Genomic DNA, 22,526 nt, shown 5'->3' with positions numbered 1-22,526 from the left:
CAGAGAGGAAAAATAGTCCATGGCAAAACAGGACAGGCAGAAGGCAGCAAGCAAGTGATAAACGACAAGGGACAAGCAAAGACCCTCCTTCTGTCTCTAATATCTTATCCAGGCTACCCTCCCTTTGGGTGCGTAACACTCACACCCAGGGTGGGGCAGCCTTAATCCTAGCATCCTACCATGAATCAATTCCAGCATCACATCTTTGATCCCATCAGCACAACCCTAGATCCAGCCACCTCCAAAAACCCCCACCTATGACTGTCTGAGGCTTTGGGAGTACACTGAGATACAAGCCATAACAGTGTTTCTTTGACTATGTTAAAAGATTCAGTCAAGTAACATCATGAGTTTACAAGTCCCAGAGTTATTCTGTTTTTTCCATCAGCATAACCAATTTATAATTTTATTCTAAAAAAAGCCTTCTAATTTCCTTAATACCAAATTCTTGGTTCAGTATAGCCCCAAGTATTAAAAGTATCTAGAAAGAAAGCTACAGTAGTCCCTTTTAGACAGTGTTCATACACTGAATGCTTTGATAAAATAAGTAGTTACTTTTAAAATGGATGCACCTGGAGACCATAATGTTAAGTGGAAAAAAATCAGACATAAAGGCTTAAATATCACATAAATTCTCTTTCAGAAACCCAAAGTACAAGTAAATTTAAGAGTAACAGAAAAAGATAGACAGTAGGAAAGAAAGAGAGAGAGAGACAGAGAGAGATGTTTTATACATGGGGAGGACAGGGGAAGAGGCATAGAGAAAATTAAGACGTGTTATGTACATGTATCTGCTCTCCACAAAAAAATGTAATCATTATATACTACAAACATGTACTAATGTAAAAATTTTCAAACAGGCAAAGGTACTGGGAATCGAACTCACAACCTTGTGCTTGCCAAGCAGGCACTGTGCTGCTGAGCTAAATCCCCAGCCCCCTCTCATTTTCTTCTAAGTAAAGAACAGAAAACTTTCAAAAAGAGCTGAGTCTCCCCCAAAATCAAAATCAGACTTGTGGCTAGCCAAAAAAAAATTAGCACAGAAGATAACACAGGTGGAAAGGGACGAAGTAAGAGGTCATACCATTCTGATTATTATTTTAGTCTGTATCAAACTAGGAAAGTTGCCCAAATATGTTCCATAGGACAGTGGTGGCCCTCAAAATGTAAAAGTGCAAAGACAAAACTCTACATTTTATGGTGAGATACATTTGGAAAAAATATATTTGTCAAAATGAGGTAAATTGATTTATCATAATTCTCAGAGCTTATCCAGGCTACCCTGGACAATATAGTGTCTACTGTGACTTTTGAGGATGGGAGAACTATATCCAGTATGAACTTAAGTAAAGCAAATATTCTAAGATTTAACTAGTAAATGGCTCTCAAGCTTTTTAAAAAGAACAGCTTCATTTCTTCAAAACAAAATGGTTAGATAACAAAAAAAAATTTATTGAAATTAAAATAATAAATATCAAATGTTTGATAATTATTTAAAAAGAACCAAATCAAACTTACATTTGAAATTCTCCACTTCTGGTTCCAGATTATTATCAGTGCTTACTTCTATTACAGCATCTGCCAAATTTTTTTCTAGTGCTGACTTAGCAAGGCTTGGTAAGAACCTGGCAGGGGGAGGAGGGTGGAGAGAAGTGGATGAAATGATAAAGCTTTCTGATTCTTAAATATTATTTCACACACAAATGACACACAAGCCATACACACAATTACAAGGAAATAAGGAAGATTGGTCTGGATCCACAAAATCCAAAGCATATAAAAATTTTAGAATAAACATAAACTTGGAGTATATGGAAATTATGTTTATGAAATCTCTGATAACTAAAGCTCATTTATAATTACCATTAATCATTTATATGTAACATTTTTCAGAATAAGACTTAATTTGCTTTCATAAATGCATTCAGTATACCTCATAAATCTTGTTTATTGTATAACTGGCTTACTGAATTTTCTTAGATAAAACAGTAACATTCTAGTCTGTTTTAAGTTAGCAATCACAAATTTAAATCAGTGGAGGTGGATTAATGAGGTTTTTTTATTTGCTAACACAATGATTGAATGAAAAATTATCCAGCTTCATTCTCTCTGCCAATTAAAAAAAATCTTCAAATCTACTCTATAAATATGTTGTCAAAACAACAATTGCTGAGTGATAGAGGCATTCTTCAACCACAAAAGCAGACTGTGAGCATCTTGTGCTTGGAATATGTAACAATTTCCCACCTATACAGATAAAGTTATATCTAGAATTTATGATTCCAAGGGAGTGAGAGAAATGATCTTTAATCCATGATTATCTGCATTGTACTACTACAAACTAACCACTATGTTTTGATACATGTTCCAAATAAACATACTAAGAACATATCATTTCTAATGTAGCTTTGTTTTGTTTTGTTTTGTTTCGTTTTGTTTGTCTTTTTGAGACAGGGTCTCGCTATGCAGTTCAGGCTGGCCTTGAGCTCATTTTGTAGCCCAGGCTGGCCTCAAACTCCCAATGATCCTCCTGCCTCAGCCTCCAGAGTGCTAGGATTACAGGCGTGCGCCATCACGCCTGGCTCTAATGTAGCTTTAATACAGCTCTTAATTTTTGGTGATGGTTCCCACAGGCTTGAGTATAAATAATGGACAGACTGGAGTGAATCAGAGGCGAACAGATGAGGGTGTAAAGCACCATCACGTAATATTATGTCACCGTAATATTCCAATCTATGTATCTGACACTATCCTTTACTTGCCTCTTTTTAGTCCTAGACTTTGATATGGGAATTGTTGACCTTTCATCACAACTTTTAAATCACTGCATTGAGGTTCAAAACTCATCTCTCAGACTCACAATAGCTGTTTTCTGTGTTGTTTCTTGAGCCCTTGTCCTGGCACCCAACCTAATCTCTCTCTCACTACACTAGTAATATTAGCTTCTGCACCTAGATCTCTATTAACTTCCCATCAGACCAACCTCACTAGCACTAATTACTAACAAGTTTAGACTTGTTTGCTATTTGAAGATATCCCTGGTATCTACAGAAGTCTGGAACACATCCTCACAAAGGCCCTGTAGCAGAACATCTCTAGATTGCTCCGCGAAGCCTCTGGAAGACAGCAAATGTGGAAAAGCGAGAGAAAAAGACTGAAGGGCTCAGTGGGTAATGAGGCAGTGTGACTTAGAATGTGCAGCACATTAATTTAGATTCATGATTTTATTTCTTCAATTTACACACAGTATCGGAACATTTAAGATGATTTATAGTTTTTCCTATGTGTAAAGGTAGTTTATTATATTTGTGCGTCAAATGGAACATATGAAACGTATTAACAAAGTTTTAAAATGTTTGAAGGTATTTAATTTGGCCAACTTTTATGAATGGAGCCAAATATTTCTCAAAGGCCCTCACGTGTGATTGTTAAGATCTGTTAGACTTACAGTGTTAGCTGGATGAACAGAAAGCCCAAAGGTCTAGATTTTTAAAGTGATAACCTTAAAAACTAAATCAGTTCCTAAAACCAAAAATAAATCTCTGAATGGCCAGTCTCTCTCATAAACAAAATCATTCTTTGAGACAATAAAAAATTCAAAAGAACATTAATTGTTCAACAGTGTGTATGATTACTTCTATTTGGCTTGCGATTTTTAAAATTAGTTATCAACTTAATGGAAATGTTACATTAGATATTATTCACTTTTTACCACAAGGATACTTTTAATAGAATATTTGCCCCATCTCACTACCAATGACAGTTAAATGTTACTTCTCATTCAGTCTTATAGATCTGTCTAAAATTTCTCTGCTAAAGGATCTTCATCCTAAAGCTTTTCAAGAGTGAGTAAGTTGGTGGAATGCAAAATAGCTGAATGGAGTAAAACTCTTATTACAGAGACCTCTACTCAATTCTCCTATAGTAAATGCATTTTGAAACGCAAAATACTCAAAACCCTCCTAAAATTCTGAATTTTCTTCTCTGTGGTCCCTTAGGTTTTTAAATATCTAGAAAATGGAGCTCCAAAAGTTGATGGCTGGCCACGAGGATGAGGTGCTTAGAGAGTCAATACCTGAGACAAAGAAATGTTCCAATTTGAATTCAATCAGCAAAAACAAATGAATATTTACAGAATTAAAATAACAAGAAAAGGAGCCTAATAATTAATAAATATAAAATGCATTAAATTTAGGCTACTTTCTTTTGTTTTTATCTGCTTAATAGAATACTCTGAATATAAATTATATTCATTTTACAATTTTCAACAAAATTTAATTCCTTTTGACTACTACAATATGAAATGAGATCATTTTTTTAAAAAGCCAGCACGTGATGCACCAATAATTTTTTGGTTCCTTCCTGCCATTGTGTTATCTTGAGAAGACGGTTTAAAAAAAAAGGCTTTTGACTGTCCCCTTGCTAAAGTCAACAGATGATGCATAAACAAGATAGCTGTCTCAGTATTCATTTCTATTTCCAAAGGGTCATAAGGCAATAAGCAGTTTTATTCGTGGTTAATTAATAAAACTGGAAATTTTAGCTATTTGGTGTAGTGAAATATTTATGAAAACAAAAAGTAAGCATTTTTAATCAGTGAAATATTTCAATATTTCAAAAAATTACAGAGGATGTTTTAGAAAGTAATTTTATAAGTTTTAAAAGTATAAAATCATAGTTAATTTTCATTTTAAATTTCATTTCCATGGTCAGTAAAGAAGTTAATCATCTTTTCAAATATTTATTAAATTATTCCTCTGCATGAGTGACCATTTTTCCTTATTAATTTGCAGTCCCTGAATATTAATACTTTTTTAATGATAAATTGTGTTAAACATCTTTTACTAATTTATGGCTCAGAGTTTGTACAGTAGCTTAAACCTCATAGTGGCTTATATGCCTTTTTGTTATATATTGGATTTCCTTTTATGTATTATAGTGTCTTTTATCATATATTTGGATTTTACTTCTACGTATGAGATAAAGTGAAAAATGTTTATTTTTTAACTATTTGTTGTCAGCTCAATTCATTTTCACACTATTTACAAAGCTACTTCTAACATGCACTAATTTCCCACAGATATGTGGGTCTGTTCATGGGATGTAGTTTATTCTAACACACTAGTTGTCTTTCTTTGCATCAGTCACACAGTTATAATTAATACAGTTTTAAAGTGGATCTTGATAATTGGCCCAGCATGATGGCACAAACCTGTAATCCCAGCACTCAGGAGGCTGAGGCAGGAAGATCATGTGAGTTCAAAACCCATTAGGGCTACATAGTGAATTCAAGGCCAGTCTGAACTACATAGTGAGATCGTTTCCCAAAAAAAGAAAAAGAAATTTCACTGTAATCTTTTTTTTTTTGGTACTGGGAATCGAACTCAGGATCTTGTACTTGCCAGGCAGATGCTTGTGCCGCTGAGCTATATCTCTGGCTCATTGCAATCTTGAAGGACTCTGACTAAATTTTACCTAAACATCATTTGAGGGAAAACAGTTTTTATAACAATGAATCTTGCTTACAATGTAAGTATACTTCATTTTATTGAAGTCTTCTTTTATAACTTTCAATAAAGATTTATACTTTTCTCCACAGAAGCATTACCCACCATTTACTAGATTTATTCACAGGTACTGGAGTAAGGAACATCATTAATCTGGATAAGTGACCTCACTGAACTCATTTGTTCTAATGATTTATACATATTATCTCAGAATTTTTTATGTAAACAACCACATAGTCCTGTGCAAATGCACTAGCTAAACATACAGAAAGATGATATTCTTGTTTTATTTCTAACTCTAAAGGAAATGTGCCAAGTTTTTTTCCATAAGAATATTTGCTAGGGGCTGGATTTAGCTCAGCGGCACAGCGCCTGCCTGGCAAGCGCAACGTCATGAGTTTGATTCCCGGTACTGGAAAAAAACCAAAAAACCAAAAAAAAAGAATATTTGCTATAACTTGAGAAAACAAAGTTAAGTGAAATAAGTCAGACACACAAGCTCAAATATTACATGGTTTCTCTTATATGAGAAACAAAAAATATAAATAAATATACAAATAAAGAGCAAAGCAGAAGAGAGACAAATAAGTAGTAGGGAGGCCAGCCTTGGTGGCATGCACTTATAATCCCGGGACTTGAGAGGCTGAAGCAGAAGGATCACTGTGAGTTTGAGGCCAGCCTGGGCTACACAGTGAGTTCAGGACCAGCATGAACTACACAGCAAGACCCTGACTGAAAAAAAAAAAAGTAGGGAGACATTCAAATACTTCCCCAAATTACACATTTTGTTGTTTCAAAAATATTTTAATAATTTTTTAATTTACATTACTAGTATATTTTAAATCACTGAAAAGTTTTGTTATAATCTGAGTATTTTGTCTTATACTCTGAGCATTTTGAAGATAACTATACATAGTATATGAACTATTGTTTTTCACTTATTTTGTTAGAAAGTTATGTTTTATTTTTTCATAAAATAAAAAAAGAAAATATTTTTGTAAACTTTTTTTTTTTTTTGCGGTACCGGGGATCAAACTCATGACTTTGCCCTTGCCAGGCAGGCACTTGTGCCACTGAGCTATATCCCTAGCCCTAAGAAAATATTTTTAAAACTATCTGTACTAAACATATACAGACCTTTTTCTTTATTTTTCCTAAATATTACAGTATAATAGCTATTTACGTTATACTCAATATTATTAGTAGGCTAAAGATAACTGAAATGTGGAGGATATGTGTACCTTAGGGACAAATGCTGTGCTGTTTTCTAGAAGGGACTTGAGCATCCATGGATCTTGGTATTTGTGGGGGTCCTGGAGCTGACCCCTTGCGGATATCAAGGAGCAACAATGTATGATTCCTTTCCTCCCATAAATTATCTCAAACACAAAATATTCATTTTTTATAAAGCTTTACTGATGGAGAAAGGCAACGAAATTTAAGATGAAAGTTACATAATAAGTGCTCTCTCTTCCCTACCTCCCACCTCACTCAGAAAAATAAAATATTTAATTATAAAAACCCTCCAATATTTGCTGTAAATTTCTGGTAGATATTCTGTATTGGGTTAAGGAATTTACCTTTTGCGTGTCATCCTTGCGCAGGGGCCATGCTAATCTTCTCTGTATCGTTCCAATTTTAGTATATGTGCTGCCGAAGCGAGCACAAGGAATTTACCTTTTATTCAAGGGTTACTAAGAGTATTCTTGGTTTACTAGAGTTTTGTTTATTTTTTTGTTTTTTTTTGTTTTTTAAGATTTGGCTATCAGGACTTATCAAATTCTTTTTCTCCTTTAACTAAAACAGTATTATTTTTTCACTAATGCTATAATAGTAATTTAAAAATGGAATATGGAAACTTCTTCACATTTCTGAGCCAATTTCAAATTACATGATTTAAAAAATATAAGACTTAGTTTTTTTTGTTGCTGGGACAAAATAGCCGACACCCACAGTTAAGGGATAAGTTTATTTAGCTCACAGTTTGTAGACGTTTCAGTCCATAGTCAGTGAGCTCCAAGGCAGGGCAGCATGGCAGAGGGGCATCGCAGAGGAGAAATAGTCCATGGCAGGGCAGGCAGGAGGACAGCAAGCAGCCAAAGCAGCAAGCCTGCCTTTACTGACCCCGTCGTGTATTCCATCCAGGCTGTTGATTGTTGCCACCCATACCCGGGGGCGGGGGGGCTTCCATTAGTCCCACCCGTAATCCTAGTATTACATCCTTAATCCATATTCACACACCCTAATCCAGCCCACGTATGAGCACATAAGGCTTTGGGGGCTATCTAGATATAAGCTGTAACAGTATAATATACACTTATTTGAGATAAATAAAAGAAATTTTAATACAAGTGAAAAGAAAAGATCCTTAGTTATAACATTATACCTTTCTAATAGTTTGAATACTTGTGCCCCCCCCCCTAAAATTCATATGGTGAAATCCTGACCTCCACAGTAAAATTGTGCTAACTTCTACCATTATTTCATACTTACTAGTTACACTTATTTTTTCCCTTTCATGGCTATACATGTTGCATTAACAACATTTTCTCTATTTGTTATTTCCATTAGACCTATTTCCATTCCTTTATGGTTATCTCAAATTGATATATTCATACTTGAGCTAATAAAGAATAAAAGTGTTTTGATACATACTTCTACTCTCTTTTTAGAAGATACAAGAACCTAAGAAAGTTTCTATTTTGGGGCTGGGGATTTAACTCAGTGGCACAGCGCCTGCCTGGCAAGCGTGAGGTCATGAGTTCGATTCCTGGTACCAGAAAAAAAAAAAAAAAAAAAAAAAGAAAGTTTCTATCTCTTATTCCAGGTTCTACATCCTCCTGTTTCATACTATATCTTCACCTTGTTGTTAAACATTTCCCCATATTAATATTCATTTTGTTACTTTACTTTTTATAATACATTTAAATTTAATAATATATAATATGATTTCCTTCTTCACCATTGTTTGCATTGAAAGCATACCAGTCTTTCCTTCTGGATTTGGTGTCCCTATTGAAATACATACTTTTACAGTCCTTCCAACAATGTGGTAAACTCAGCCTTCATCTGAAAATGTATTTGGCTGGGCTAAGACCTCTGAGCCTGACGGCTATTTTCCCTTAACACTTTCAGGACACTATTCAGTCCTTCTAGAATCTAACACTGCTTTGGAGCATCTCCCAAAAAAACAAAAAATAGAGCTACCATTCGATCCAGCTATACTACTAGCATATTACAATGAAATCTATTTAGGCATGTTTATTTCTGTAAAATTCACAATACCAAGACATAGAAGCAGCCTATGTGCCCATCAGTGATGAATGAATAAAGAAAATGTGGCATATATACACCATGGATTATTATTTAACCACAAAGAACAACAAAATTTTGTTATTTTCAGGAAAAATGAAGGAATCTACAGACAATAATGTTGAGTAAAATTAGACCCAGAAAGACAAATACTGCGTGTTCTCTTTAACATGTAAAATTTTAAAAAGACGGCAAGGAATAGAAAAGAGACTATTATTCAGTAAGAGAAAGGGAACAGAAAGTAGGAAAGGAGTGATATATATGAGCAAAATATATCTACTATAATAAAAATTATATGAAACTAGGGATGAGGACAGGGTAAAGATATGATGGGGTTAAAATGATTAAGTATGTTATACGCATATATGAATCTGTCAAAATGGAACCAATTAATGTGTAATCAATAAAAAAGGGAAAGAAAAAGAAAAAAAGAATCTACTATTGCTGATCTGAAGTCATCAGTTCATTATCTGTTCCTTGAAACTGTTTCTTCTTAAAATTTTTAGGCTTCTTCCTTATTGTCATACAGTATCATCACAATGTGTGTAAGTATATATTTACTGATCCCACCTGGGACTGATGCACTTCTTCAATCTAGAGACTCAGGTCTTTCAGATCAGCAACACTCCTTCCTCAAAATTCTACTAGAGGGCTGCGCTTGCAGCTCAGTGATACAGCACATGCCTAGTATGAAAGAGGCCCTAGTAGGCATGGGTACAATCCCTAGCACCATATATATACTATGAAAAAAAGGAAATAAAAGACTCAAATTCATGCAGTTAGAAATAAAAGGGGGAAATCACAATGGCCCTGAAGAAATACAGAAGATCATCTATACCTACTTTGTATTCTAATAAGATAGAAAATGCAGAAGAAATGGACAGATTTCTAGATACATATGAATTACCAAAGCTGATTCAAGAAGATGTAAAAATCCTAGATAAACCAGTATCAATCAATGAAATTGAAGATGTAATTAAAAATCTCTCAATAAAGAAAAGCTTGGACCTTGATGGATTCACTGCTGAAGTCTACAAGAAATTTAGAGAAGACCTAATACCACTACTTCTCAAACTCTTTGGTGAAATTGAAAGGGAAGAAATGCTCCCAAACTCATTCCTGAAAGCAAGCATTACCTTGATACCAAAACCAGAGAAGGATCAAACTAAGAAAGAAAAATACATGCAAATCCTCCTAATGCACATAGATGCAAAAACCCTAAATAAGATACTGGCAAATATAACGTAGCAAATCATCAAGAAGAGTGTACATCATGACCAAGTTGGATTCATTGAGGGATGCAGAGATGGTTCAATATAAGTAAATTAATAAATGTAATATACCATATTAACAGAGCCAAGGATAAAATCCATGCAATCATCTCAAGAAATGCAAAAAAGCTTTTAACAAAGTTCAGCATCCATTCTTGATAAAAACCCTACAGAAATTGGAATATGTGGTCTTTATTTCAATCTGATAAAAGCCATGTATAACTAACCAACAGCCAACATCATACTAAATGGACAAACCCTGAAAGCTCTCACTCTAAAATCGGGAATAACACAAGGATGTCTACTGTCCTCAGTCTTACTCAATATAATTCTGGAAACATTGGAGCAATTAGAGAAGAGAAAGGAGAGAAAGAAATAAAAGGAACAATGATAGGAAATAATGATGTGAAAGGAAGAAGTGAAATTAATCGTTATTCACAAGTGACATAATACTCTACCAAAAGACTTCTAGATTTAAAAAACCAAATTCAGTAGCATAGCTGGATACAAAGTCAACACTCAAAAATCAATAGCATTCCTGCACATGAATAACAAACTCACTGAGAGAGAAATTAGGAAAACAATACCCTTCACAATAGCATCCAAAAAATGAAATACCTAGGAACCAATCTAATAAAGGAAGTAAAAGACCTCTATATTGAAAACTACAGTAGTCTGAAAAAGGAAATGAAGAGGACATCAGAGAATGGAATGATATCCTTTGCTTTTGTGTTAGGAAGAAACAATATAGTGAAAATGGCCATACTTCCAAAATTGTTATACAGATTTAATGCAATTTTGATCAAAACTCCAATAGCACATCTCACAGAATTAGAGAAAACAACCCCAAAATTAATTAATTTGGAACCAGAAGAGACCAAGAATAGCAAAGGCAATTCTGGGCAACAGAGGCAAGGTGGTGGAGGGGGATCATAATTGCAGACTTGAAAATATATTACAAAGCTACTGTGAAAAAAAAACAGCATAGTACTGACAAAAAAAAAACAAACCAAACAAAACAAAACCAGACCTGAGAATCAATGGAACAGATTAGAGGGGGCAGAAACAACTCCATACATACTCAGCCACCTTATCTTTGACAGAGGCGCCCAACACATTCACTGTAGAAAAGACAGCCTCTTTAATAAATGGTGCTGGAGAAACTGGCTTTCCTCAGGCTGAAGATTAAACCTAGACCCATGTCTTTCACCATGCATCTAACTAAAATTGAAATGGATCAAAGACCTAAATATTAGAACAGGAATATTAAAAATCCTGGAAGATAGGATAGGTTGTCTCGAAGACACTGGTGTAGGCAAAGACTTTATGAACAAAACCCCTCATCACACAAAGAATCAACAATTGGGATCTCATCTTATTAAAAAGTTCTTGTACAGCAAGAGAAACTACCAAGAGAGTGAAGAAACACCCCACAGCATGGGAAAAAATGCTTGCCAGCTGTTCCTTAGACAAAGGATTACTACTGAGAGCTTATAAAGAACTAAAAAAAAATCAGACCCTTCAAATTTAAAGATCCAATCCAAAATAGGCATCTGAGATGAATACACAGTTCTCAGATGAAGGACAAACAGCAAATAAACATATGAAAAAATGTTCAACATCACTGGTCATTCAAGAGATGCATTAAAAGAACACTAAGATTTCATCTTACTCCAGAAAGAATAGCTATCATCAAAAAATAAACTGATAATAACTGCTGGTGAAAAAGGAACCCTTCTTCATTTTTGGTTGTGAGAGTGTGGACTGGTAAAACCACTATAGAAATTGGTGTGGAGGGGCTGGGGATTTAGCTCAGTGGCACAGCGCCTGCATGGCAAGTGCAAGGTCATGAGTTTGATTCCCAGTGCCGGAGAAAAACAAAAACAAAAACAAAAACAAAACAAAACAAAAGCTGAAGAAATTGGTGGGGAGCTTCATCAAAAAACTAGCACTATGGGTTCCATTTGACCCAGCTACTCCCCTTCTGGCTGTCTTTTTGAAAGAATTAAAAACATCATACCACAGTGATATATGCACACCCATGTTTAGAGCAGCACAGTTTGTAATAGCCAAATTTTGGAAACAGCCAAAATGCCCATCCACTGAGGAATGGATAAAGATGATGTGGTTTGTTTATACAATGGAGTACTACTCTGCCATAAAGAAGGATAAGTTTGAGACATTCCTAGGTAAACAGATGTACTTTGAGACCAAATTATCTCAAAAAGACAAAAAAAAAAAAAAAAAGAAAAAAGAAAAAAAAGAAAAGAGTCTAAAAGAAAATTCATGGCTCATTGGAGACAGTTCTTTAAAGTGGTTTCACGCAAATACGATTCTGCAAGAAAATTCTATAAGCCAGTGTTTCATAGCCACTTTCCAACTGACAGTAAAATAATTAGCATATGATGAAAAGATGTTAGTTTTGTTAAATTTAGGCAAGTGGGCAGTACTATCAAGCATGGAAATGTCTAACACAAATTTAAGAGGTGTTGAATATAATGCTTAAGCACTCTAGCTCAGAAGACCCACAATATTTGAGGTCCAAAACCTACTGTGTAGCATAAGCAAATTATTAAAATAGGTTTTTTTTTAACCAATAAAGTACTTCTTAAATTTTTTATTATTTTGTTTCATTTTATTTTTTAGTGCTGAGGATTGAACCCAGGGTCTCCCACATGCTAAGCCTGCACTGCACCACTGAGCTACATCTCCAGCCTTAAAATTATTTTTCCACCTAAGTAAGATAATACACTAAGGAAGTTCTAATAACTGAGAGCAAGGCTGAAATAGCTATAAATTCAGACCAAATTTTTGAAGACCTGTGAATACCAATTAACCTTATGTTACTGTTTTTATCAAAGACCCAGAAAGTTGAACCGAGTAAGAAAGGAGAATGTGTTCACCTGGAAAGACATGCTTTAGTAACAGCACTGTGAAGATTTTCATTAGGATACTGTGACAGCCGACGAGAAATCCGTAGCAGTTGTCGGGTAGACAGTGATGCTGCCAAGGACTGTGCCTATCAAAAGATAAAGATAGCCTGTTAAGAGTCTTGCTTCAACTTGTTATAGTCCTTTCAGATGGACACCACAGCATAATTCATTATTCCTGCAGGACGAGGCCAAACTTAAAATAAGTATGTGATGCTAAAGAAGTACAAAGACAAACAGACAAAATAATTTACCATTAAATTATCCTTGAAGACAGTTTTTAAAACATTTATCAAAGTATTTATCAATTAAATTCAACTACCGTATTGTAATTGTGCTATGTGCTATATGCACACGTTGGGGCAGGGGAGGTTGGATGGGGAAGGATGTTATGTACCACCTGTCACATCCATCTTAACAAACAACTTTTATAAACCATTGACGGTTTTTTTTAATCCCTGCTTCTACAAAGCCAATTTGTTAAGACATTCTTAACAAGAGCTTTGAGCAAATCTGAGGTTTCTAAAATAGAGAAAGGAGTTGTGGACAACTTAAGCTGTTAATCAGGTGTCAGTCAGTTTGTCTCTTGAGTGCCAGCTTGCTGTTTGGAATCCTTTTCCTGCATTGTCAGAAAAATTTCATTTTGCATTCTTATGCTTCCCAAATTCCACTAAAGACAGGCTAATATAGAACCCATAATATGGTAAGTACTCGATAAACATTTGCTAACTTGAAATTCAAATTCTCCTGGCAGGCACTGTAACATCATGGCAACGTTTATAGGCTTTAAAGTTGGACAAGTCACATTCTTACTTATTAACTGTGTGATGTTAAGAGATTTCTTACCCTCCCCAAGCCTCATTTTCCTCATCTCTGAAATGGCAATAATAATGCCCTCACCTTTAAGGTTATTGATGAGGATGAAATAAGAAAATGATTCATAAGTACTTAGCACAGGGGCTGGGGATTTAGCTCAGCGGCAAAAGCGCCTGCCTGGCAAGCGCAAGGTCATGAGTTCGGTTCCCGGTACCAGAGAAAAACCAAAAAAAGTAACAAATAAAAAAAATAAATAAAATCATAAGTACTTAGCACAAGTCAAAAAAATATAGGTGGTTTAACACATGGTAGAGATTATTAAAATAATTTCTTCACAGTAAAAAAAAAAAAAAAAATCAGACCCAGGAAAGTGATGAGATATTAACATAATTTTAATGAATCAGATTATTCCTGGTCTAATTCAAAACTCAAGTCTAATTCAAAACTCAAGTTAACAGCATTAGGAAACAGTTTTCACTAAAAAACAGAGAAAGCACTTTTGAAGTGACCAGACCTTTAGGGGGTTACTGTAGGTCAGGCCGGGGTAAAATGTCACAGAGGGTAACAAAGGCAGCAAAGAGACCCTGAGCAACTGTGGGGCTGGAGAAGGAAACTCTATGACATTAACAAAGGGTTTAGAGTGGATGAAAAGACTAAAGAGACACTGCACCTTTGCTTATTTCAAAGTTTCACCTACAGTCATCTCTGTACATTTCAAAGAAAAATGAATTGCTTTCTCCTTCCTCACATACAGTATTGATCAGCTTCATGAGATGTTGGACTGCTGTTAATATTATTAAACTTCAGCTTCATCATGGGTCAAACAATCCTTCGGGGAATGGGTGAGGAACATGACTACTACCTATGGCACGTTCTTCTTTTCTGTTAAAAACATTTTCAGTTTCAGAGAATTCTTCTATAAGCAAGTATTTGGTTCATGCTTGTTTTCAATAGATTAGTATTCTAGATATAGAGACAATATTTAAATATAAGAAACCATAAATTGTAATTTCAAATAGCATATAATTTAATGTTAAAATAAGTGGAATAGTTGACAACCCGCTACAGTGGCTTAAAATGTCCAAGTGGGCAGGAGAGATGCTATGAACAAAGGCATGAAAGCAAGGAGAACATAAATAGATGTAGAACTTGAGGCTATCAGCCCAACTCTACTAGTGGGCCTGGATGGAAGGTTTGCTCTGAAATAACAAAGAGCTGCACATGACTTTAGGAGTTTGACTTTACTCCTTAAGGCAAGAAAACTCTGCTATATGCAAAGCAGTATCATGATCTTAGAACTGGCCTAATTCTAAACTTAAATCAACACCAGTATTTAACACAGTTGAGCCAAGCATGGTGGCGCACGCCTGTAATCCCAGCATTCAGGAAACTGAGGAAGGAAGATCACTGCAAGTTTGAGGCCAGCCTGAACTGCATAACAAAACCTTGTCTCAAATTTAAAGTATGCAGTTGAAAAGGGAAACTGCTATTTATTAAGCAGCTACTAAGGAGAAGATTCTTTACATACATTTTTCAGTTTAATCACTGCAACTTTCTTAAGAGAGAGATGGCAGTGTTCCCATTTTAGAGGTTAGTACAACTCACAGAATTAGATAGTCACAGTCATTTAACTTTCTAACATGCCACTGTGGGATGGAAATACAAGCAATCAGTCAGAAAAGGGAAATTAGAAGTGGGAGATTAAGACACCAGTATTACAGCATTAACTCAGAAATGGGACATTCAACTGTGAAAACAGATGACCCTGCCATGTGAAGGAGCTGCAAGGAATGGAGCAGAACGCCCAGAAGCTGGAAGAATTCCCTATGTGAAAAGTAATTTTCCACCTGCCTGGCAAGTGCAAGGTCGTGAGTTTGATTCCTGGTACCAGGAAAAAAAAAAAAAAGTAATTTTCGATAACATTAGCCATAAAGAGATGGAACATATGTTAAAATCACTGAAACCAGAATTAAAATCTACACAGGACAAAGTATAGCAACAAAGATAAAAATCCCAGCTTAAAAAAAAATAGATTCTCAAAAGCAGTAATATGTCAACACCAGGAAAACCCTTGGGAAAAGCCCAGTCTTACCGTTGGATCCTGGGTTTCTCTGAGTTTGTGCGTAAATGATAACAATTTGTGCAAAGCTTCCTGAGGTATATTTGGAACCTATGTTATGAGAGAATTGAGGAAAAACAGAAAGAATAAATTTGGGATATCTTACCAGTTAATCAATCCAAAACGATTACTTAGCAAATAATATTAGAATGACATTTTTAAAAAAAGGGATGACTGATTACTGGTTAAATATGTTTAACTCATAAAATTTCTCATTCAGCTTCTGAGGAAACATTTAGTCCCCTGCTTTCTCTTGAAGGATCAGGCGAGGAAGCAAAGTCACTTTTCTGTACACATGTAATTCAATTACCAGCATAAAATTGAAAGGAGCCTCTAACTCAAGTAGAAACTACTACATATAGTAATATATTATGAAAACCTTTTAATTTCCTGTTTTCTTAGGTTTAGTGGGATTTTTTAAACCTCTGATTTAGGGCATTTTATTAATGAAGCCAAATTTTGTCTTTTAGTAGGTAACTTATATACACATATGTCTGCTAAGTGATGTAAAGGACTCTTGCATAAAGAATTGGTGCTCACGGTATCGCCTTTCCTCAAGGACTTTTAAAACAGGTACTTAAGGACCATGATCAATTCACCAATAAACTCTGAGTGCAGTTTCCAAAACAGCACAAGTTGATTGCTTTTAATCACAATAAGCCTTAATATAAGTACATATTTGATTTAATTAAACTATAAGCAACTTTTATTTAAGCAATAAAAAAATTTAAATTTTAATTTAAAAAGATCAGAAAAAGATGTTAAAACAATGACTGGCACAATGTGATCATTTCAAAAATACACTGCTAGGGGCTGGGGATTTAGCTCAGCGGCAAAGCGCCTGCCTGGCAAGCGCAACATCATGAGTTCGGTTCCCGGTACCGGAGAAAAAAAAAAAAAAAAAAAAAAAAAAAAAAAATACACTGCTAAAGGTATCTTTGGTCATTTAAGTAACTGGAATTGTTTTAAATACAACTTTTATTCCATACATTTACTCTTTAAGTCAATCTTGTGATGTAACACCTAGCTTTAGCCCCATTATCAGATAAATTATAATTAATAGAGTAATTTATCCAAGATCTGGGAACTAATATGTAATGGGTTTGACATTTAGTGTCAATTTGACTTTGAAGCATGTGCCCATACCCACAATCATGCTCATAACACTTAAAATTAATCAGTTCACTCTGATATTTCAAAGGGAATGGGTGCACTTACACAAAAAATTATTAGTGATTTAGAATAGTTTCTATAATGATGGAAATTTTCTTTATCTGTGCTAATACAGTAGCCACAAGTCCCCCACATGGCTATGGAACACCTGAAATGTGACTGAAAAAGTTTTAAAAAGTTTCAATTTAACATGGTTAGTGTGGTTATATTGAATAGTGCAGTGCTGGATCTCCAAAAGTGCTACACATAATACCTGATTAAGGTACACACTGAAATAATGGATCTTACACATAGTAGAAGCGACCAGTGCCCAGATGACTCACCACAGCTCTGAGGGAACTCTGACTACTCATTATTGTCTATAAACTCTCAGAATGAAAATATATCTGGCCTGTGTTTACAGTAGGAACTTCAAATAATCACCTCTGACTGAATATAAAAGGAAAAGAAATTGTAAAGCCTCCTCCATGTGAGGGCAGGGGAGAAGTAGCCTACATCTGTGGTCCCTAAGCAAGCAGCATCAGTGCCAGTGAAGAACCTGTCAGAAATGCAGACTGTCGAGGACATTTCAAATCCCCCTGACTCGAAAGCAATGGAGCTCAGAAATCTGTGTTTTACCCAGCCTCCAAGGGATTCTCAAAATGTTAAAATTTGAAAACCATTGACATATACTAGTATATGAAAAAATCTGGGAGAAAAAGTCAAAAGGTCCAACTCTGCTCCAGCAAGTATTAGTACACCTTAAAAAGGGAACTACTGTAGACACACTAGGCTAGATCTGGCCTCTCTTACCATTTCTTTAATCACTTGGAGTTCTTCACTTTTCACAAGTGGTTTCATATAATGGAAAAAAAACATGGTTAAGAATTCTGGTCCCAGCCACTGCTGTGCTGTGCTTCCAATAACAGGGGGCTCTGCCAAGGCAATGATTCTGAAGGAGGGGTGGATAGGAAAGATAGATCTGAAAGGGAAGAAAAATAAGAACATATAACCTTGCACATTAGAAATTAAGCCATGTAGGTGACGTCCAGGCATTGATAAGCTTACCACTCTATTAATAATGTCAAAGTTATCATCCAAAGAATGATCTTTGAGGAAAAAAAGTCAGGACACCACACAACCCTAATATTAAAAGAAGTGAAATAATCCCTACTAATAAATGTTGTACAATAATTACTCATCAAACTCCAGCTCTCACACAAACCACTGCTTTTGATATGTTGTTATGCTTGCAGTAAATTTTCTCCAAAGTCCCTTGAAATAAAATCCCATCCAGTCCAGATTCATTATGTAGGTCTTATTTACGGAAAAATCTCCTCAAAATCTCCTGTCTTGCAAGGAGCTTACCCTGTAGCAGTCATTGAAACACAAAGAACTGTGATTCATGGTGGGAAAACTTTTTAAAATATGAATAATTTAGATTCAATTTAAACTTTAGATCAGCAAAATACAAACAAAACCTCAGTTCTTAAAAAAGTAATGAAAATCAAACTTTTACATAATTTACTCTTGTTGTCGCTATAGAAATGTTATGATTTTAAAAATGATCTCTTCAGCAGATTTCTGCTAGAAAATCTGAGAAAGCATGTAGATATTCCAGGACACACAGATGAAAAAGGTAAGATTTCCCATGGTTAGTGAATGAACTCAAGTTGCTTTTGGACAGGAATTAGAAATCCCTTATTATGATCTAATCAGGCAAGTGATACTGTCAATTCATCAATAATAGAGCTACTCAAAAAAAAAACCAATAGAAATGTACTTTTAGAGGATAATATAGTTCTTGCAGAGAAAAGGGGGAGCTGAAATTCAAGTGTTTGCCATAATTTTCAGAAAAAACAAAAATACAACTGGCATTATTAACTATTATACTAAAATCCAAGAGCTAATGGATTGGGCAGCTAAAATACCAAAAGGTAGAACATGTATATAAAGAGTCAGGAGAGTTCAGATAAGAGAAAGTTGCATCAACAGTGGGCAGGGTGACTTGCATCCCCAACCTCATGACCTGTAATTTTAGAGGGCAGATCATAATGTATTAGGCAGGGAAAAGCAATTTTATTAATGGTCATATGAAAGAGCTGGATGAATTGATGAAAACTATCAGATATTATTTCATTTCTCTAGGTTAAAAAAAAGTTATTTATAGATATTCTACCAGGGCTGAGGGAATGATCTATCCTAAAAAGTTGTTTTGGGAAAACAGGGAAGGATAACACAGACAGTGCCTGAAAGTTCTGAGGATAGAAGGGTCACTCAGAACTGATATGCGACATGAGAAATCCTAGGATTGGAAAGCTAAAGAGGTAGGTTATTCTGTTGTCCACTTTGGCTATGTGGTTTGCTATCATACAGGCAACTCTGCCCAAAAGCCTAGCAACAGATGTTGGATTCATCCTTGATCCTTCTGACTCCTAACTAGGACAAAATGGTGGGAGACACAGCCTGGTTTGTCTGTGCAAAATTAAAGCAGCAGCTGTAGATTCTCCTTAAGATAGTAAGGGATAGCAAATCAAGGAATAAACAAAATCGAAAGTTAAGGAGCCAGCCAAAATGGGAAGTCCAATGTATATCTTTAAGAGATCGGGAAGTAGGTACCACATCTGAGCGGTAAAGTTAAGACTAGAAGAGCAACTAAAATGAGAGCAAGCTAAGTGGTTTGACTTTAAATAAGGTGATCTCACTGCATGGACACACACTGTCTGTAACTCGCTTTTTAGCGTTGGCTTTCACAAGGTACTTGAGCAAGTGGGCCAAAATTGAAGGGGGCAGTTTCCGAGAAGCTGATGTGCTGGGCAGAGAAGTGTATGCTGAAGATAAAAACAGCCACCAAACTAATGAATAACAGGATGAGAAGGACCCTTTTGTTTTCTAGGCTATTCCCAAAGGTTTCCTTGCATACAAATAGGTCATATGGAAAGTCATTTCCTGATTGCGAGGTTCCTCGAATCTGAAAGGTAGAGAGCAAAAGATGTGCTACATATTTTAGGGTGATCTGATAAGCCAGTGTATAATAAATATCAAGGCTAGAAAAATGACACATGAACATTAGCAAATATAAACTATTTAGTGTACTATACATCAGTTATATCTCAATAAAGCTTTTCATTAAAAAGACTTCAATAAACTCCAGTGGTTCATTTTTGTTAAATTCATGTAGTAAGAAACTTGAAAGAATAATATAGAAGGCTGCTATAATGACATCAGTCATAGGCTGGCACAGGACTTTGAAATTAGCTTTTTACACTATGACACTAATGTTCCAATTCAAAACCTAGAGATTACACAGTTCTGTACATGTCAAAAATTATTCAATTGTACACTTTAAATATTCAAGTTACTATATGTCAATTATATCTCAACAAAGCTTTTGATTAAGAAAGATTTCAATAAACTCCAATGGCTCATTTTTATTGAATTTGTGTAGTAAGAAACTTGAAAGAGTAATACAGAAAGTTTCTATACTGACATCAATCACAGGCTGGAACAAGACTTTACTTTCAAATCAGCCTTCCGCACTACAATATTAATGTCCCAATTCAAAACCTAGAGGTTATACAGTTCTATATGCAGCCCAGATTTGTCTGTAGTTAAGCAAATAGCATGGACACATTCCTAATGTGTTGTTATGTAATACAAGATCTAGCGTAACACTTGGAAGAAAGTAGACACTAAATAAATGTATAATGCAGTTTTTAATAATCATTACTATATAAAACTTTTTGAATAACTTTGATGTAACTGACAAACCAAAGTAAGTGATAAAAACTGAAATAATGTTTTCCCAGCCAAAAGCTAGTCTAAATCTGTTCTGGAATGAATTTGTGAGAGGAGATGCAGTTTTTGTATTAAAAAGAAAATCTCAAAACGTACAATAATAAGTAACTACCCCTTCACAGGCACAAACTGTTCCTTCACCATAAAAATGTTCAGGATTATTTTCAAAATCAAAATTTCCTTAAGGCTTTTTATTTTGAGGCATAAAATCTTGGATCTATCTTGAATTTTGTTACAAATTTGCATGACCTAATTTTTAGGAAAAGAGATGCTAAGACTTCTGGGAAGGGAGGACAGAATGCTCAGATCCTAACTGTCTTCAAACATAGGGAAAAAAGCAAAAAGGGTCCAGAGACTCTAATTTATCAAAGATTGTCCTCAGACATCCAATGATGGTTCATCACTAATCAATAAAGACTAAAAGATTGTAAACTAGTTTCAGTACCACATAACAACCAATAGAACATTCCATAAAAATACAAAAATATTAGAGTGTATCTAAGTACAACCCAGACTAGCCCACTAGTCCCTGTTACTTCCCTGAGATAGCCAGCATCCCTTCTTGGTGAAAAGAACCATTGGAACAGAGAAATTGTCACTCCTCTTACCTATGTTTTTCACATCAACAGGAAGGGACACATTTAGCAGCTGGTAGTATTTGTACTCCCTCTTTCCCCAAAATAAGTTTTTCTCATTAAAGGAAGCCATTCTATTTTGGTCTGCATTTCCTGCATGAAATACAGGCATTGTTGATATCTGATGTGTGTGGCCATTACACTATTTCTAACTACCATTGCTGGTATTTTACACTAAGAGAAGTTTCTAACATTTCTAAGAAAGTGTTAGGTATATGATTACCTGCAAAAACTGTAAACGCCTCAAGCACATTCTGGAAATGATTAAGGTGAACAATCTTATATAAACATTAGTAAACAAAGAAAGCCAGCAGAGGAATCAAATATAACTACTATATTAGGACACTGAGTTTCATCATGCCATTAAGTTTAAAGGGTTGGCATTCTATGGCCAGCAGCTGTTAATTATAGGACCTATGCTTTCAGACTTGTCATTAACGGAAGCCAAAGTATTCCAAATTAGTAGGTTTATGTAAGAAAAGATTGCTATCCTAGAAGGTCATCTAAAATGGTATAAAGAGGATTACTATTTCCTGAATTTTCAAAACTGTACCTCAGGTTAAGATTTTTTCACTCACTCAAAAACACTAACAACTCCACAATGTGTCCCATATTGTGACATTAGAAACAAAGAAATGAAGTACTGAGGCATGACAGAGTCCTGACAACCTTCAAGCACCAGGTTGTAGCTATTTCCCGAGGTTCAACTGTATCCTTGCCCTTCATTTCATTGTATGAGGTGTTAATAAATTCATTTTGCAACAATTTGAATTTTTGTTATTTATAACTAAGGAAGTCTTGACAAATATAATTATGAAAACTACTCCAATCTGGAAGAAGAACCAGGTTTGCCAAACTGAGTCTGGACTCAAAAACACTGTTAAATCTGCCTTGGATTGTAGAGGAATGTCAGAGAAGTACTCACAGAGGAAGTGACTACTGGAGAAATAGCAGAAGTTAGCTAGGCTGGTTCTGAGAAGCAAAAG

At 35.1% G+C, this 22,526-nt stretch overlaps 1 protein-coding gene across 1 annotated transcript in view; it reads right to left on the bottom strand.

Moving 5' to 3' along the window:
- Vwa8 (von Willebrand factor A domain containing 8) overlaps positions 1-22,526 on the bottom strand; it is a gene marked incomplete at its 5' end in the record, with an annotated part of 371,699 nt that overhangs the window by 224,854 nt on the left and 124,319 nt on the right. Inside the window, 4 exon segments of the mRNA XM_013506956.1 lie at positions 1,519-1,625; positions 12,994-13,109; positions 15,929-16,006; positions 17,921-18,089. Of these exon segments, the coding sequence (XP_013362410.1) occupies positions 1,519-1,625; positions 12,994-13,109; positions 15,929-16,006; positions 17,921-18,089 (470 nt within the window).

Source organism: Chinchilla lanigera, unplaced genomic scaffold (genome assembly GCF_000276665.1).
Source record: "Chinchilla lanigera isolate Chin_1 unplaced genomic scaffold, ChiLan1.0 scaffold00117, whole genome shotgun sequence".
Lineage (NCBI taxonomy): Eukaryota > Metazoa > Chordata > Mammalia > Rodentia > Chinchillidae > Chinchilla > Chinchilla lanigera.
This window is presented reverse-complemented; position numbering and strand designations above follow the sequence as displayed.